At 45.4% G+C, this 18188-nt stretch overlaps 1 protein-coding gene across 1 annotated transcript in view; it reads right to left on the minus strand.

The window, feature by feature from the left end:
- The window catches only part of NUP210 (nucleoporin 210), a 62672-nt gene that overhangs the window by 24153 nt on the left and 20331 nt on the right, over window positions 1-18188 (minus strand). Inside the window, exons 16-30 of the mRNA XM_069967119.1 lie at window positions 12566-12739; window positions 10459-10651; window positions 10256-10362; window positions 9923-10027; window positions 8541-8642; window positions 7172-7300; window positions 6831-6958; window positions 6580-6715; window positions 5175-5237; window positions 4900-5079; window positions 4440-4520; window positions 4138-4269; window positions 3301-3459; window positions 2981-3072; window positions 1740-1914 (exon numbers count right to left, since the gene is read on the minus strand). Of these exons, the coding sequence (XP_069823220.1) occupies window positions 1740-1914; window positions 2981-3072; window positions 3301-3459; window positions 4138-4269; window positions 4440-4520; window positions 4900-5079; window positions 5175-5237; window positions 6580-6715; window positions 6831-6958; window positions 7172-7300; window positions 8541-8642; window positions 9923-10027; window positions 10256-10362; window positions 10459-10651; window positions 12566-12739 (1956 nt within the window). The remainder of the gene's footprint in view (window positions 1-1739; window positions 1915-2980; window positions 3073-3300; window positions 3460-4137; window positions 4270-4439; window positions 4521-4899; window positions 5080-5174; window positions 5238-6579; window positions 6716-6830; window positions 6959-7171; window positions 7301-8540; window positions 8643-9922; window positions 10028-10255; window positions 10363-10458; window positions 10652-12565; window positions 12740-18188) is intronic.

Consider the following 18188-nt stretch of genomic DNA (forward strand, 5'->3'; position numbering starts at 1 on the left):
AATCCAGGAAAAATCTAATATAAAGCGATCAAAAAGTCGTATATGCGCAATCAAGGTACCGATAGAAAGATCACATCATGGCGCAAAAAATGACACCTCGCACAGCCCCATAGACCAAAGGATAAAAGTGCTATAAGCCTGGGAATGGAGCGATTTTAAGGAACTTATATTGGTTAACAACGGTTTGAATTTTTTACAGGCCATCAGATACAATATAAGTTATACATGTTATATATCGTTTTAATCGTAACGACTTGAGGAACATGCATAACAAGTCAGTTTTACCCCAGGGCGAATGGCGTAAAAACACATTTCCCCCAAATAAAAGAAATGCGTTTTTTTTTTCAATTTCACCACACTTTGAATTTTTTTCTGGTTTCGCAGTGTACTTTATGCAAAAATTCAGCCTGTAATTGCAAAGTACAATTAGTGACGCAAAAAATAAGGGGTCATGTGGGTTTCTAGGTGGAAAAATGCAAGTGCTATAAACTTTTAAACACAAGGAGGAAAAAACGAAAACGTAAAAACGAAAATGGGCCATGTCCTTAAAGGGTTAAAAGCAGCTATCCGAAGGTATAAATGGTTTTGGTTTGTTTTTTTTCGGGGGGGAAGGGGGTCAGATTGTGGGTACACTGTTGCTTTAAAAGGGGAAAAATAACTTTTTAAACGTTGCTGCTTATGGGGATAACATAACAAGCAGCATACATTTAACTTTCCCCCAGTGTTGCCCTAAGTCATCTTCAGATCACAGCTGTGACAATTCCACTTCAGAGACAGACTCGTCTCAGGGTGACAGCACGCTCAGCCAATCACCGGCTGCAGCGAGTCTGTCTCGGAAGTGGAGGCAGGACTGTCACGTTCAGGACTCAATGCCGTAGAAGGACACCAGGAGAGAGCGGAAAGGTAAGAATACACTGTTTGTGTTATAGCTTTGGGCTGCAACATATCGAAAGCTATTTTTGAGTGGAATACCCCTTTAAAAAGAAGGTACAGTCCTCTTCTACCAACCCCTCCCCATCCCTTCCATTCCCTACAGTTCTAGGATTTTAAGGGGTTATCCAGTATTCCAGAAACAGCGCCACTCTTGTCCTCAGCTTCAGTTTGGCATTACACTTCAGCTCCTTTGAAGTGAATGGAGCCAGGTTGTTATACCACATGCAACCTGAGGGCAGGTGTGGTGCTCTTTTTTGGAAGAAAGCGGGTATGTTTTTTTTCTAATACTCAGGGTCTATCTATATGTCAGGTATCTGATCATTAGAAGATGACATCCTAAACACCTCCACATCGCTTATCACTCCCACCCCAAAAAAAAATAAAAAAAATCAAGTGTCCCTTGTACAATAATATTGGAATAAATGACATTGAAGGTGACAGATCTTTAATCCAGACTCCCATTGCTATGAGCTTTTAATGAACCCACAAAGCCGATTCTGCTGCCGTTCTATTGTTGCTGGGTAAAATCAATCACAGCTGCAGACCGGCCATAAATAATGGTTTTTAGTGTGAGCCAAGAAGCCAGCACAATCCCGGCTATAACTTATGTCACTTCGCAGCAGTTACACACAAGCGCTGCCGTGCACTTTTTTCTATTAAACTCCTAACACTGGTTCGAGCAGCTTCTCGGAGTTAAATCATAGATGCGGCTACTAGCTGGGCCAAAGCTGAGGGTTAATATGGAAAATAAAGACTAGTCAGTTATTATAAGGATAAATAAAAGCCCCGGGCGGCTCGGATATTACCTTCACAGAAACGATAATGGTCTGGTTGATTCCAAAGGGTTCCTGAGAATTAATCTCTATGGTGGACACACCAGTGAGCGAACCCGATGTCAGGAGTCCATTGCTATCCACCTGAATAACAGGTAACGCATTTGGTTCATTCAATATGCGATAGTTAACTGTGGCTGCTTGATCCCTGTGTATGAGGGGAAAAAATATTCATTAAAGGGGTACTCCTGCATCCCCCCCCCCCCCTCCCAAACCAACTGGTACCAAAAAAGTTACATAGATTTGTAAATTACTTTTATTTAAAAATCTCAAGTCTTCTAGTACTTATCAGCTGCTGAATGTCCTGCAGGAAGTGGTGTATTCTTTCCAGTCTGACACCGTGCTCTCTGCTGCCACCTCTGTCCGTGACAAACTGTACAGAGCATGAGAGGTTTTCTATGGGAGTTTGCTACTGCTTTGGACAGTTCCTGTCAGGGACAGACGTGGCAGCAGAGAGCACTGTGTCAGACTGGAAAGAATACACCACCTCCTGTAGGACATACAGCAGCTTATAAGTACTGGAAGATTTTTAAAGACAAGATAGCTGCATATATAAAGATGCATATATATATTAAAGGGAAACTGACAGCATAGATACGCATATATCCGTGGTACCAGTTTCCAGATTTCCAGACTCCGGAGAGAGAAAAAAAAAAAAGATTTTAATAGATTGCTTTAGTAAAGATATCTTTCTATCTATCTATCTATATATACATATATATATAAAAAAAAAAAAAATTTATATATATATATATATATATATATATATATATATATATATATATATATATATATATATATATATATATAGTTTATTTCTGTACATATTTCTAGTGCCTGGCAACAGTAAGGAGCGACATGGCCCCCCTCTGCTGCCACCATAGTTTGAGTCCGTGTGGCCCCTTACTGCTGCCAGTTACCAGAAATACATACAGAAATTAAAAACAAAAAAACTTTTTTTTATAAAGTTATATTACAAAATAATTTTACTTTATTGAAGCAATCTAATAGCAAAAAGAAAAGAAATTACCAGTATCCGGAGTACCACTTTAACTCTGCAGCTATGAATCAATAGTGGCTCGGCTCCTCTTTTTTTTTTTTTAACCTCACTTTCCTTTTTTCAATAAAGAAGTAAACCAAAAAGTATAAAAAGCGTAATTTTTATTTACTTTCTTCTATAATGGGATTTCAAATACAAAAATCAATGAAGGTACCTGTTGGTCTGAAGTCTCAGGTTGGCATTTGGAGACATAAGGATCTGCTCAGCTTCTATGTTTGGGTTTATTAAATGCAATCGCTCAAAGACCTAGGACAGGAATATGCACTTAGAGGGTTTATAGAAATATACAGAATAAGAGAAGAAAACACAAAAAATATTAACCAAAAGCTACAAGTCCTCCAGCAATGCTGTATATAAGGATTAGAGATTACAATAAGGAATATAGGGCAGATACCATGTACACATGAGCGCATATCTTTACACATCACATGAGTGATGCAGAATGACAGAAGAGCGTGTTCTCGGATCAATTACCTGAATCTGAATCTCATCGGACAATTCCTGGGCCTGGCCGAAGAACTGATTTGCAGAAGCGTCTGTTACTCGTACCGTTACTCTGAGCCCAGTTTTCCCTCTCATTTTGGCATAGACATTCATAGCAAAGTTGTATTGTTCTGGTAGATGAAAGGATGCCTGGCAAGAGAAAGGGAGAGCAGAGCACTGAAATATTAGAATATACTACACGCCTGGAGTGTAGAGAACAGTGCCATGACTGGGAAAGCTGGAGAAGGAGATAGATCTGATCACTAAACCTTCTTACTATATACCGTATGATTATTGTAATAAAGTGATGGCCAGTAGCTTCACTGCAGGGAAATAGGTTTCACATGTTAACTTCTTACATTATGCAATTATTATTGCTAATATTTATAGGTGATGCTTAAAGGGGTATTCCACTCAAACTTTTTATATCTTGCTGCCCATGGTGATACTAAAACAATTCTATACTTATTATCTATTCAGTTTCCTTTTCCTAGTTCTGAGCTAATCCTTTCTGCTGAAGACACAGAAAACAGTGTGTGAGCTTTTCTCTCCGCTCCCCTCCCCTTCCCAGACGGCTGATAATCACAGCAAGTTCATCTGCAACTTGACCGGATTTATCAGTAAATACGGATGGCCCCCAGCAGCACTAAAGCAGCCAGACCCTCCCCCCAGGACCTCAGCGATGTGAACTGTCCAGTAGAGACCATGGGTTACTCTTAACACCTAGAAGTGGCAGACCCATCTGCAGAGGCCATGTCTAGCGGGATGCAAATGGAGCCTTCCACAGCATTACATACCAGCATGTACTTATTTTAGAGCTGTCCTTACCTCATCATGTCTGCTCTTCACCTCTATAAAATCCCGTTTTATCACCGACCAGTGGAAAGTGAGCCCAGGGACAGCATTACCAAATGAGAAAGGAGTCTGGCTACTGGAGATTCCCATTACATACACCGGCATCTGGTGGGGAGAAAGAAGTGTTATCAGTTTACTCTAGGTTTACATTGGCCCTATGTCTGGAAGGTATCCAACCACAGGGAAGAATGGAGGATAGAGGGTCTACTGGTACTGCCATGATGTCTAGCCCATCATGATCCCTGTGCGTATCCAGGTACTACACCTACACCCACCTGCGTGCCGCTTTTCATCCGGGTGACTGGGGCGCGAATCCGAACACCTTTCAGCTGAATTACCTCAACTTGTACTTTATCCTGAAAAGAGAAGGAGGCAGATACATCATCTTAAAAATGGTTGCAAACAAAGCTGCTTTCTTTCAAAAACAGCGCCACTTTTGTCCTTAGTTTGTGTGTGGTATTGCAGCTTTGATCCAGTGAAGTGACTGGAGAAGAGTTGTAATACTACACACAACCTGAGGAAAGGTGTGATGCTCTCAAGGACGGCCTCAATGACACCTGGTTCGGGCAACATGAAAGTGGCATCCAGTTTCCTTTAAATATAGAAGAAAAAAAAAAAAAAAAACGAACCTCACAACTTACAATAACCCCCACACAACGATGCCTGTAACTATCAGGGCACATTCTTACTTACTGTTTATCCTATTACACAATCATCTTCTCAGGAGATTATTACCTCAGAGACTATTGCCACTTTTCCAGATTCAGCATCCACAGCCTGAATGACGCCGGTCACCGTAACATTTCCAACTTTTGCCCCTTTCACCAATCCACTACTGCTTACAGACGCAACGTCATGGTCAGTGATGGAGAAGAGGATGTTTGACTGAGGCTGCGGGCCGCCCTCCGACGTTATCTAGGCAACATAAGAGGATGTATGTCACTCTGATTTCCGGAATCAGGGGTCACAGGTCATTCACATTGACCTTACCACCGTCCAATAATACTCACCTGCATCATGGCACCAATAAGGAGTATAATGCGTCTGGGCAAAAGTCGGAATGGAGGGAAAACCTGTGACGTAAATGACAAAATGTGAGATAATAGCTGTATGTATGAGCTCTCCGTGAGCCTTTTAACATAAAGAGATTAGCAAATCATTTTCCTAGTTCTCCAGTGAACAGGAAATACATTTGGTAAACATCAGGCTTTTCTGCATGTTCCTGAAATAAATGGACTTTGCGCTTAAAGGGGTACTCCAGCAAAATGTTTTTCTTTTAAATCAACTCATGTCAGAGACTTGTAATTTACTTGTATTTAAAAATGTCCAGTCTTCCAGTACAAATCCCCATAGAATACATCACTTCCTGCAGGATTTACAGCAGCTGATAAGTACTTGAAGACTTAAGATTTTTTGCTGAAGTATCCCTTTAAAGAGAGTTTTCACATTTAATAAAATAATGGCATAATACTAGGTTATGTTATCACTTGATTAGTAGTGGTTCATCCCAACAATCGTGAGATTTAAGGGGATGCAGCACCGGTGTAACGTTATGTCCTTTAGGGTAGCTTCACATGTACAGGATCCGTAGATTTGACTGAATAACTGAATACAGCATCAAATCTGTGTGACTGCACCCTTAGGCTATGTTCACACAACGTTAGTTCAGTGGGAATCCTGGCCGTTGTTCCAGGGGCCGCAATTCCCACGGAACTTACGTAGTGCTGCCTTCTGAGGGAATCCCAGCCGGAGTGTATACACATAGGGGGAGATTTATCAAACATGGTGTAAAGTAAAACTGTCTCAGTTGCCCCTAGCAACCAATCAGATTCCACCTTTCATTCCTCACAGACTCTTTGGAAAATGAAAGGTGGAATTGGTTGGTTGCTAGGGGCAACTGAGCCAGTTTCACTTTACGCCATGTTTGATAAATCTCTATGATAGTATCCCGCTGCTCGTTCCATTCTATGCAGTGGGGAGTTCTAATGTGGGCACGCACGGATGCGCCCGCATCAGCACTTAGTGGCGCTTAAGATCAACTGGCTGGTGCTGCAGTATCGGCCGTGATGATGCTTTCACAGACTGGCCGTTCCGTGACGGAACGGCCTGTCTCATACGTAGTGTGAGCATAACCTTACTGTGTTTTTCCCCACAACGCAGCACACCAGCCCTCCTGGCTATGCAGAGAACCATAGCTGGCTGTAGTCACCTAAAAGGGCACACCCAAAATGCGTTTTCCTGCAAAACTGCACGACTAGGAGGCACTCTGCAGGGAATAACTTAAAAGGAGAGACAGAGCTACCCTTGCCTGGCTAATCCATACAATCAATCTGTGGGGGTGGCAGAGGATAGACCACCACCGATCATCAGAGGATAACCAAGCAGAACATTACAGGTTTCATCACGGCTATTTACCTCCAGTGGTTTAGGCAAAGAGTCTATTCTGTTACCAGCTTTGTCGACAGCTGATGCAGTGAGACTTGTCTGACCTATGGCCAGACCGCGGACAGCAAAGACTGCAGTAAATTCATCCACTTTCTCATTCAGGACTCTGCAAGGTGAATATCAGAGAATTTGATGACACACAACATATATCTATCTTTCTTTTTTTCTTTCCCTCTCTATATCTATATATATCTCTAGGTCTAGGGAGTCTGAATACGCACCTGATGGACGCAATCTGAGAGGATGAGCCCAGATCCAAGTTCATGTAAGCAAAGTATTTAGCAAGAAATGGCTTCTGAGAAGAGTCCAGCACCCTCACGTAGGCTTTCACAGTCTTCCCAATTTCTACCTGTATTAGTCAAGGAAACTTGGTCAGAAGTCTCATACTTTGGTTTAGTATTGTGTCATAGATGGCTGTCCATAATGTCTTGAGATATTACTAGCACTACAGATGAATAATTATTATACAGCTTATGTAAAGATTTAGCCTTTTTTTTAGCAATCCTCAGAAATATAATGTTGCCAATAACTAGGAACCCATGTAATGAATGAACAACATTACCTTATCAACCACCCTCACATCCACCTGGAGAATATCCGACACGTGAACGTTAACCGTAGCCGGCGCAGGGAAGGCCAAACAAAGATCATAAACCATGACCGACAGCGTTCCTGGATGCAAAGGATAAACCTACAAGAGATATGAAGTCATAAGCAAACACAGGTCTAAAAGTCAATCATTATACACAAAAAGAGGATTATAGTCTACCTGCACCAAATGAGAGCAATACCGTGAGACTACAATGATTTAGTGGATTTAATAACACTAATGCGTCTCTAGATGGCTTAACTTCGGTAAGAGCGAAGACTATGGACAACACGGTAATTCCACAACAACAAAAAAAACCTAACAAAGTAGTACATAATGAAAAATAGGCGATGTAATAAAATTATATATATATATATTTTTTTTTTTTTTAAATGAGTGCACAATACAGATACAATAAAACAAGTCCTATGTTGTGTGTCTGGAGATTCAGTATCTTAAAAGTTAAAACTCACTTTTTTATTTCATTAAAAAAAAAACAAAAAAAAAAAATCTCATTACCAACAGACCTCACTAGTTTGAAAAAGGCAATAGGGGATAGGCATCAGACTGAAGGAATGTAATGTCTATCCTAACATGCATTAAAATAAACATAAGGGGAGGCTCAGTATCTGCATACAGCAGTGTTAGCAATATGTAACCAGAAAGGGCTTGTGCAGCCCTGCAGTTCCCGCCACAGCCATTGTTGGCAGTAGAGGCATTTGAACCTTTGAAAAGGATTGGTGGCTAAGTGGTTTATATAATACACAGACTATTCTATATTTACCCGATTCCATGCTGCTGCCTTTTTTATGTTACCAGAAACCCATGCAACACAATTCATCTGCAACACGTGGACACAGTCTCCTGCTACTGTTATGTGCAGAGTACATAAAAATGTATTTGTCTGTATCAAAAGCCATGTTAAAGGGGTAGTTTACAAAAAAAAAAAAAAAATCTTTCAAATCAAAATGGTACCAGATTTGTAATTTACGTCTAATAAAAAAAATGTCCACTCTTCCAGTATTTATCAGCTGCTGTATGTCCAGCAGGAAGTGGTATTTTTTCCAGTCTGAAGAGCAGGAGAGGTTTTTTATGGGGATTTGCTACTGCTCTGGACAGTTCCTATCATAGATAGATGTCAGCAGAGAGCACTGTGTCAGACTACAAAGCACACCCCACTTTCCGGAGGACATACGGCATCTGATAAATACAGAATGATTTGAGATTCTTTAATAGAAGTAAATTACAAATCTCTGGCACTTCCTAGAACCAGTTGATTTGAAATTTTTTTTTTTTTGAACTACCCCTTTAAATAAACTATATCAAATATATATCTACTCACTGTGACAACTCCTTTTGATTCTTGAAAGGCGGTGTTAATGATATTAGGGACACTGCTGTTAATGAAGAAATATCCCGAACCCTCTAAGATAGTGAATTCAGCCTGAAAGAGAAGGTGAAATATTAGTAATATGAAAGAGACGCTTTACACAGACATTAACACATTACTCCCATTGACATGTCAAAAAAGTTTATCGATTAGGATCTCTGCTGATCATTACATCAGTAGGGATCCAATTGGATCCTTGCAGAAGACTGCTCCATAGACTTTCTATAGAGCCCATCTTTGCTTTATCATCTTGGTAGTTGACTTATCAGCCTTCTGCCTTTTAACTCAGTGCTGCTCCTCCCTGGGTGCTGGGAAGAGCTGGTTATCTGCAGTACAAGTCTTCACACCGACAGAGGAGAATTTAAAGGGGTATTCTTCTAAGGTAAAAAGACGTTTAGTCATTCCCCCTCCTGGGGACTAACAATTTGTTCCATACTTGTTATTATCTTTTCAGTCTCTTTCCCCCAGTTCTGAGCTGCTGCTTTCTGCTAAAGACACAGAAAACAGAGTTGTTCACTCTGTCCCTGCTCTGAACTTTCCTTCCTCCAACCTCCCTTCCGAGACGGCCCATATAAACAGCTTTTTGGCCAGCTGTATCTAGACTCTGTAATGCCGGGAAGGATAATCACAGTGAGGTCATCAACAATTTGACCTCAGATTAATCCTCCAGACATCACACAGTGCAGAGACAGCCAGCCAGGGACACTGTTTACATGAGGTGTCTCGGAAGGGCAGAGAAAGAGTGAACAGCTCAAACACAGTTTTCTGTGTCATCAGCAGAAAGCAGCAAGCTCAGGACTGGAAAGGATTAAATAAATTGTTAGTCTCCAGGAGGGGGGGGGGGGGAGGTGATTCAACATATATTTTACCTGAGCAAAATACCCCTTTAAGAACTAAACATATGCAAGCAGCGTGTTTTAATAAGACAAGCACTGCAAACTCTCATGAATACTTAATTTTTGGACTGAGCACAGGTACTCTGAAGTTCTATATAAATTTTATGATCTCAGTTGTCCATATTCCAACAGGGTCTATAAAATCTGGTTGACTATGAGGCAGAGGTGGACTAAATCATATTCAAGTAGTGTGATTATAAAGTTCCTAATCCCACCCTCTTAGCCTAGTGTTGACCAAATAAAGCCCCCACGCACCTGACTATTTGAGGGAAAAGTACAAATAGTCAACAAATTAGTACAAGGTCCTTAAAAGACCCCATATATATATTAACATGCTGACTTAAACAGCTATATCATTTGTATTGCCCTTATGTTTCTTATTGGCTTGTGCTCCATTGAACAGAACACAATCTCACAATTTTGAGGACACAATCTCACCGTGACATCCGGATGATTATAGATGGACACAGATTCAGGAGTCACTCTCACATCCTCTACAAGCAGAAGTTCTAGGCTGGCAGCAACAGGAGTGAGCTTATTACCCTGAAAAAAAAAAAACATCAACTATACATACAATCTATGCCCCCCCCCATCCCAAATAAACCCCTCTTACACCCTGTATATAATGATGTCATAGTAAACAGTGTAAATATGAAAATGTATACTTTTAATATAGATATACATTACTTCTGAGAAAAACATTCTTAAATAACAAGAGAAAAGATGGCGTCATCTATACAACACAAGGCAAGGAAGGCTAGTGATACTTACCAGTGTTCTAGCGTTGGCGGCTCGGAGGTGAGAATCCTGATAGTTGTTTACTTTGGCGGTAATGCCTGCTGTCCCTGACACCTGATGAACGTGAACCGTGTTCAAACCTAAGACAATGACAGTAAGTGAAATATCACGACCTTGTATTTCTTATGTTGAGTCATTTAACTCAACATCAAGTAAAAGCAATGATCGACTAATACCATGCATCTTCCTCTGACCGCTTCCATCTTCTTTCTGAATATATTCCATAGGTTTGGAAGCATCAAAGCTGGCTAATGGCATCTTAGACGAGTCCCACTCCACAGCCAGGGAAGAAAAGTTGTCAAACTTCCTTCCCTGGTGATCATAGGCCGATAACTGCAGCAACTGGTTACGATAGTTGGAAACCGGGATCTAGGACAGAACATACATTACCCTTAAAGGGGTTATCTAGCACTACAAAAACATGGCCACTTTTCCCCCTACGGTTGTCTCCAGTTCAGGTGTGGTTTGCAATTAAGCTCCATTTACTTCAATGGAACTGAGTCTCAAAACCCCACCCAAACTGGAGACAACAGTAGGGGGAAAGTGGCCACATTTTTGTAGCGCTAGATAACCCCTTTAATATTTTCAAGGTACAAAGAATAGATCATGTATGACTGCAGCTTAATTCAAACCTGTTCTCAAAAAGTCAGATCTGCAGTGATCAAGTGGTTTTAATATCTTAAAGAGAACCCGTCATTACTTTATTGCTGCCTGAACCAGACCTCATCAGGATAGGCCCCAGTGGCTTCTCTAGCCTTGTGTGATGGATCCCTACACCTAAAGAAGCTGTGATCTATAAAGACTGGTGGGTTGAGGAAAAACCACTAGGGCCCATCCTGATGATTCATCGTTTAGTTGCGTTCTGACATCAATAGTTTTTTTTCTGCATGGACCCAAATGTGACACAAAGCCCATATAAAACCAACAGGTCGTGATTCTATTCTGTCCATCAAAACTGATCCACTACACATGTGTGAAAGGGGCCTAAGTGAAGAGGTGAAGGACACTCCTCCTTTAGGTCACAGAATATATTAAGTTATTAGATATATATTTATGGTTTTGTATGAGCTGAATAAACTCCATTGTTGATAACTGCAAACGTGTGAGTGCAGATACATACGTTATTAACCCTTTCCCGTCAGCAACATGAATATATACATTCCTACTGAACATACCCCGTGCAGTAGGAATGTATATATATGTTCCTGCACTGACGGGGTTACTAATGTGTGCGGGACCGCTGCAGTGAGAGTGGTCCTGCACACATCAGTGTGCCTGGGCATGGAGATAATGAGAGGCAGCTGCAATCCTGCAGCTGCGTCTCATTAACCCCTTAAACGTTGCGATCGCAGCGTGTAAGGTAGTCAGTGACAGAACAAGCTTCTGTCACTGAGTGATGGCTGCGAGGTTCCCGACCGCTTGTGCCGACAGGCGGGGGTATGCCTCTTACCTCTGTCCTGTCGGTTCGGCGATCTGTGCATAGAGTCTGCTCTCAGGATGGCTCTATACATAGATCGCCGATAACACTGATCTATGCTATGGCATAGCATAGATCAGTATATGCAATCTAATGATTGCATGTTTTACAATGATAAAGTGTAAAAAAAAAAAAATAAAAAAAGTACTAAAAGTTTAAAATACTCTCTTGCCCATTATAAATATAAAAATACTAAAAAATAAACAAACATATTTCATATTGTAGCCTGCGGACTGGTCCAATCTATCTAAATATAACATTATTGTTCCCGTACGGTGAACGGCGTAAACTGAAAAAAAAAAAAAAAAAAACACTCCAGGATTGCTCATTGAAATGAATTATATATCAGAAAAAAAATAAAAACCAATTAAAATTTTTCTGTTACACCAATATGAAATTAATAAAAACCAGAGATCATGGTGCAAAAAATAACACCCCAACCAGCCCTGTAGGTGGAAAAATAAAAGCGCTTCGGCTCTTAGAAGGCGGGGAGGAACATTGCATTAAATTGACCCGGACTTTTGTGCATCAAGGGGCTCTGTCTTGAATGGGTTAAATATGCTGCATGTATATAAAAAAAAAATAAAAAAAAAATGGTTCACTCAGACTCCAATAATCTAAACTTGATAAATTTATACTATGGAAAGTCCAATAACATTACGATCACTGACAGCTCATAAAACCTCCCTCTACCAACTATGAAGGTAAACATTCTCAATTTGTTTAGTTACCTTATGAGACACTAAATAATGCACAAAGCATGTATGAACCCTGTACGAAACGGGAAGGGGGATTCCAGCACATACCACTTGCTTTTCTTGCTGCATGAGGGGACAGATGAGATCCATATGGGAATGTTTATACACAGGATTGACAGTGAATCGTGATGGGGGAGAGCAGGCCAGCTTCACAGTAACACTCTCTACTGCTGGGAACAGATTGGTCTCGGTGGGCTGGTTTCCAACAGACAGTGAGATGATCTGCAGGAGAAGAAAAGGATCAGTGAACTTCATCTGGTTATTAAAGGGGTTGTCCAGTGAAAATTTTTTCCTTTCAAATCAACTGGTGGCAGAAAGTTACATAGATTTGTAATTTACTTCTCTTAAAAAATCTCCAGTCTTCCTATACTTATTAGTTCCTATATGTCATGCAGGAAATGTTGTTTTATTATCAGTCTGACACAGTGCTCTCTGCTGACACCTCTGGCCGAAACAGGAACTGTCCAGAGCAGGAGAGGTTTTCTATGGGGATTCATAGAATAAAGAGAGAGTTCCTGTCTCAGCCAGAGATGTCAGCAGAGAGCACTGTGTCAGACTGAAAATAGGAGGAGTTTTTACTCACCGTAAACTCTCTTTCTCGTAGTCTTCATTGGGGGACACAGACACCATGGGTATAGGCTGCTGTCACTAGGAGGCTGACACTAAGAAAAAATAAAGCAAGTCGGCCCCTCCCAGCAGGCTATACCCGCCCACTGGCACTGAGCTAATCCAGTAGTGAAAAGCAGTAGGAGGAGCCGAAAGAGAAAAGAAAAACACAGTCCACACTCAAGGTCTGAAAACACAGGCCAAACGGCAACTACAACGCAGACAAACAAGGGGTGGGTGCTGTGTCCCCCAATGAAGACTACGAGAAAGAGTTTACGGTGAGTAAAAACTCCTCCTTTCTCGGGCGTCTTATTGGGGGACACAGACACCATGGGACGTCCCAAAGCAGTCCCTTGGGTGGGAAAGAGCAGAGAAGAACTCAAGGAGAAGGAGCCACCGCTGCCTGCAAGACCTTCCGGCCCAAGCTCGCATCAGCCGATGCAAAGGTGTCCACGCGGTAAAACCTCGAGAAGGTATGCAGAGACGTCCATGTGGCGGCCTTACACACCTGAAGGGCCGAAGCCCCGTGTGGGATAGCCCAGGAAGCCCCAAACGACCGAGTAGAGTGAGCCGAGACTCCGAACGGAGGCGACTTACCCTTACCGCTGTAAGCTCGAGAGATGGCAGAACGAATCCAGCGGGCAAGAGTTGCCTTGGACGCTGCCGATCCCTTGCGAGGACCCTCAGGGATGATGAAAAGGGAGTCAGAAGTGCGAAACGACTTCGTCCGCGCAAGGTAGATGCGCAAGGCGCGAACTACGTCCGAGTGGTGAAGCGCCCGCTCCCTCGGATGAGAGGGGGCGGGACAGAAGGAGGGAAGGATAATATCCTCATTGAGGTGAAAAGGCGACACGACCTTGGGCTGGAATGAGGCCACAGGCCGCAGCACCACCTTGTCCTGATGAAAGACCAGAAAGGGAGGGCGGCAAGAAAGAGCGGCCAACTCCGATACCCGCCGAACCGACGTGACGGCTACCAGGAAGACCACTTTGAAGGAGAGAATAGACAGGGGCACGTCCCGGAGGGGTTCAAACGGAGAAGACTGCAAAGCATCCAAAACCAGGTTCAGGTCCCAGGAGGGAACTGGACGACGATAAGGGGGGGGTGAGATGTGCCACACCCTGAAGGAAGGTCTTTACCTGAGAGATCGAAGCCAAGGGTCTATGGAAAAAAACAGAAAGCGCGGAAACTTGACCCTTAAGGGAACTAAGGGATAAACCGGACTCCAGCCCTGCCTGGAGGAAAGCGAGGAGCCGGGCCAATGAAAAGGAAAGCGGGTGCGCTTTCTCCTCACAATGGCGGAGGTAGGCCTTCCAACAGCGATAGTAAATCCTGGCAGATGACGACTTTCGCGCCCTGATCATCGTCCTGACGACTGCGTCCGAGAAGCCCCGGGATTTTAGAACTCAGGTTTCAACAGCCACGCCGTCAAACGAAGAGACGCGAAATGCGGGTGGCAGATCGGGCCTTGACTTAGAAGATCCGGACGGTCGGGCAGACGCCAGGGGGCGTCGACGGCGAGGTTCACTAGATCCGCGTACCAGGCACGGCGGGGCCAGTCCGGGGCCACCAGGATGATTGGAACCCCTTCCGCCTTGATTTTTCTCACGACCCGCGGAAGGAGCGGGAGGGGAGGGAAAATGTAAGGCATGCTGAACTGCCGCCAGGGAATCACCAGGGCGTCTGAAGCCAGAGCCTGAGGGTCCCGCGTCCGACAGACAAACTTCGGCAGACGTCGGTTGATCCGGGATGCCATCAGATCCACGTCGGGCGTTCCCCATCTGAGACAGATCTGGGAGAACACCTCGGGGTGCAGGGTCCATTCCCCTGGATCCACACGTGCGCGACTCGTAGTCGGCCATCCAATTGTCCACCCCTGGGATGTGGACAGCTGATAGGGCCAGCACGCTTACCTCTGCCCAGGAGAGGATCAGCGCCACTTCCGTCATGGCAGCCCTGCTGCGGGTACCGCCTTGATGATTCACGTACGCCATCGCAGTGGCATTGTCTGTCTGTACGCGGACGGGGAGACCTCGGAGCTGTGACTGCCAGTGCAGGAGAGAGAGCCTGATCGCCCGTAGCTCGAGTATGTTTATAGGAAGCCGAGACTCCTGCGGCGACCAAGTCCCCTGCGCGGTGAGAGTGTGCCACACTCCTCCCCAGCCCTGCAGGCTGGCGTCGGTGGTTACGATCTGCCAGTGAATGGGGAGGAATGAGCGACCGATGGAGAGGCTCGGAGACTGGAGCAACCATTGGAAATCCCGCCGAAGACGAGCAGGGGGGCTGACCCGGCAATCCAGTGAAGGGAGCGACCTGTCCCACTGCGCCAGAAGGAAGAGCTGAAGGGGACGAGAGTGGAACTGCGCAAAAGGCACTGCCTCCTTTGCGGCCACCATCCTCCCCAGAACCCTCATGCAGAATCGAATGGACACCAGGCGATGAGTGCAAAGAGCTCGAACCCCGGACCGAAGGGACACCAGCTTGTCCTCCGGGAGAAAGACCCGAGCCTGAAGCGAGTCCAGCCTCATCCCCAGAAACACGATGGACTGGGAGGGGGTCAAGGAGGACTTGGGGTGGTTGAGGAGCCACCCGAAACGAGAGAGGGTGTCCAACGTTATACGGAGGCTTTCTAAATTCTGGTCCCTGGACGGGGCTTTGACCAGAATGTCGTCCAAGTAAGGCGTTACAGAAATCCCTTGAGTCCGTAAAAGAGCCATGACGGCCGCCATGGTCTTCGTAAAAACACGAGGGGCCGTGGCCAGGCCGAAAGGTAGGGCCACGAACTGAAAGTGGTCCGATCCGATGGCGAAGCGAAGAAAACGCTGGTGGGGGGGGGGGGGGGGGGGGAATAGGAATGTGGAGATACGCGTCCTGGATGTCCACCGAGGAGAGGAACTCTCCCGGCTCCAGCTACGCGATGACAGAACGCAAAGACTCCATCCGAAAATGAGATAGCCGGATGTGGCGGTTTAGTCGCTTGAGATTCAAGATTGGACGCACCGAGCCGTCCTTTTTCGGAACTACAAATAGGTTTGAATAGAAACCGCGGAACAGTTGGGGGGGGGAGGAACGGGAACGACAACTCTCTTGTCGAGGAGAGACTGAAGGGCCTGAGAGAATCCGGCCGCCAGGGAGGGAGACAGAGGCAGGCGAGAAGGAAAGAAGCGGTCGCGAGGAATGGAGGAAAACTCTATCTTGTAGCCCCGAGAAACCACGTCCCGCACCCAGGCGTCCTCGACATGGGAGAGCCAGGCCTCCTGGAAAAACAGGAGACAGCTGCCCACCTGCGGGGAGTCGCACGGGGGGGAAAACTTCAGGAGGAGGCGGTCTTGGGAGCGCCTGACTTAAAGGGGGGCCGGGAGGAGTTCGTCCGGGTTTGCCAGGAAGGACGGTTCCTGGAGAAACCAGTCCTCTTGTTTTGAGTGCCCGCATTTTTAGCGGAGGGAGCCGGCGGGAGCGACCGAAAGGAACCCGGCTTGCGTCGGGGATCCTGACGCTTCGGGCGCTGCTGGGGAAGACTGGTACTCTTACCCCCGGTAGCATCAGAAATAATTTCGTCCAAGCGTTTCCCAAAAAGACGGGAACCTGCAAAAGGGAGGCTGGTAAGAGACCTCTTTGAGGCCGGGTCAGCCCGCCACTCACGGAGCCATAGAGATCGGCGTATGGCCACGATATTTGCTGATGCGAAGGCCGAGCTGGCTGCGGAGTCTAAGGAAGCCGAACAGATATACTGGGCCGCATCTTGTATCTGCTGAGTAAGGTCAGCCAGGTCGTCAGGGGGGGCCCCAGAAAGAAGACCGTCCCTCAGTTGTTTAGCCCACACCGAGATCGCCTTGGAAACCCACGTGGAGGCAAAAGTGGGCAAAAGGGAGGATCCGGAGGCCTTGAAAGCCGACCTAGCCAAGGCTTCCACCCGTCTATCGGTGGAATCCTTGAAGGAAGCCACGTTGTCAAGAGGAAGCGTAGTGGCCTTAGACAAACGGGAAACTGGAGGATCCACAGAAGGGGGGGGAGGACCAGAGGGATACAAGGTCCTGCGAAAACGGATACAAGGCTTCTAAGCGTTTGGGCTTGGCAAACTTCTTATCCGGGGACTTCCAGCTCTTAGTGAGTAAAGCGCCAAATTCCTTGTGACTGGGAAAGGCGCTACGGACACGGTGGGCGCTCTTGTTGAAACAGACCTCTCCGGATGGAGGTGGGTCCGCTGAATCCTTCAACTGGAAGGTATCACGGATGGCGGCCACTAGGTTATCCACCGTGGCAGACATGAGAGAATCCTCTGAGTCAGAGGTGGAAGCCAACTCAGAATCTGACTGGTCTCCAGGAGAATGAGACCGTCTAGCTGGGGAGATGTGGGCAGGAGCCAAACTCGACCTAGGAGAGCCTGAAGACGAACGAGAGGAGGCCGCCCGAGGGCGTTTACGGGAACGACTCCGACCTGAGCGACTGGTGGAAGGGAGAGGGCGAGCCTGAGCTGCCGCGGAAGTGGATAGACGGTCGAGGGCAGCCGTGACCGACTGGGAAAGTTCAGCCATCTGAGAGACAGAACGACAGAGGGAACGCGCCCAAGCTGGAGCTGGCTCATCTGACTCCTGTGAAGGAGGGGGATCCTGTGCAAGGGACTGAGAAGAACCGGACTGCATGGAGCAAGCAGTGCAGAGTGGCTGAGAATGGCCAGAAGAAGATTTAGTGTTACAGGATGAACAGAAATAGTAAGTAACAGAGGAAGGTGGAGGTTGCTGACGGCGAGAGGAGTCAGACCTTGAGTCAGACATAATGCAATATAAAGGAAAAAACACAAGTGTATCCTCCTAGGGGCAGACAGCTTAAGGAAAAAGGTGTCGTGGTAGAAAGATTCCAGCAGAGTACCAAGGAGGCTGGGGAGGCTGACAGCCTGCAGGGGAAGAACAGATACCCAGTGAGCTGGCAGCAAGAAAGACAGTAAAATGAGGTAAAGAATCCCAGAGAGCTTACCCGGGAGAATCAGAAGCGTCCTGGAGAAGATGATGCAGGAGCAGGCACTCGGCAGGAAGACCAGCAGAACAACTGCAGAGCAGGACACAGT

Source organism: Dendropsophus ebraccatus, chromosome 4, assembly GCF_027789765.1.
Source record: "Dendropsophus ebraccatus isolate aDenEbr1 chromosome 4, aDenEbr1.pat, whole genome shotgun sequence".
Lineage (NCBI taxonomy): Eukaryota > Metazoa > Chordata > Amphibia > Anura > Hylidae > Dendropsophus > Dendropsophus ebraccatus.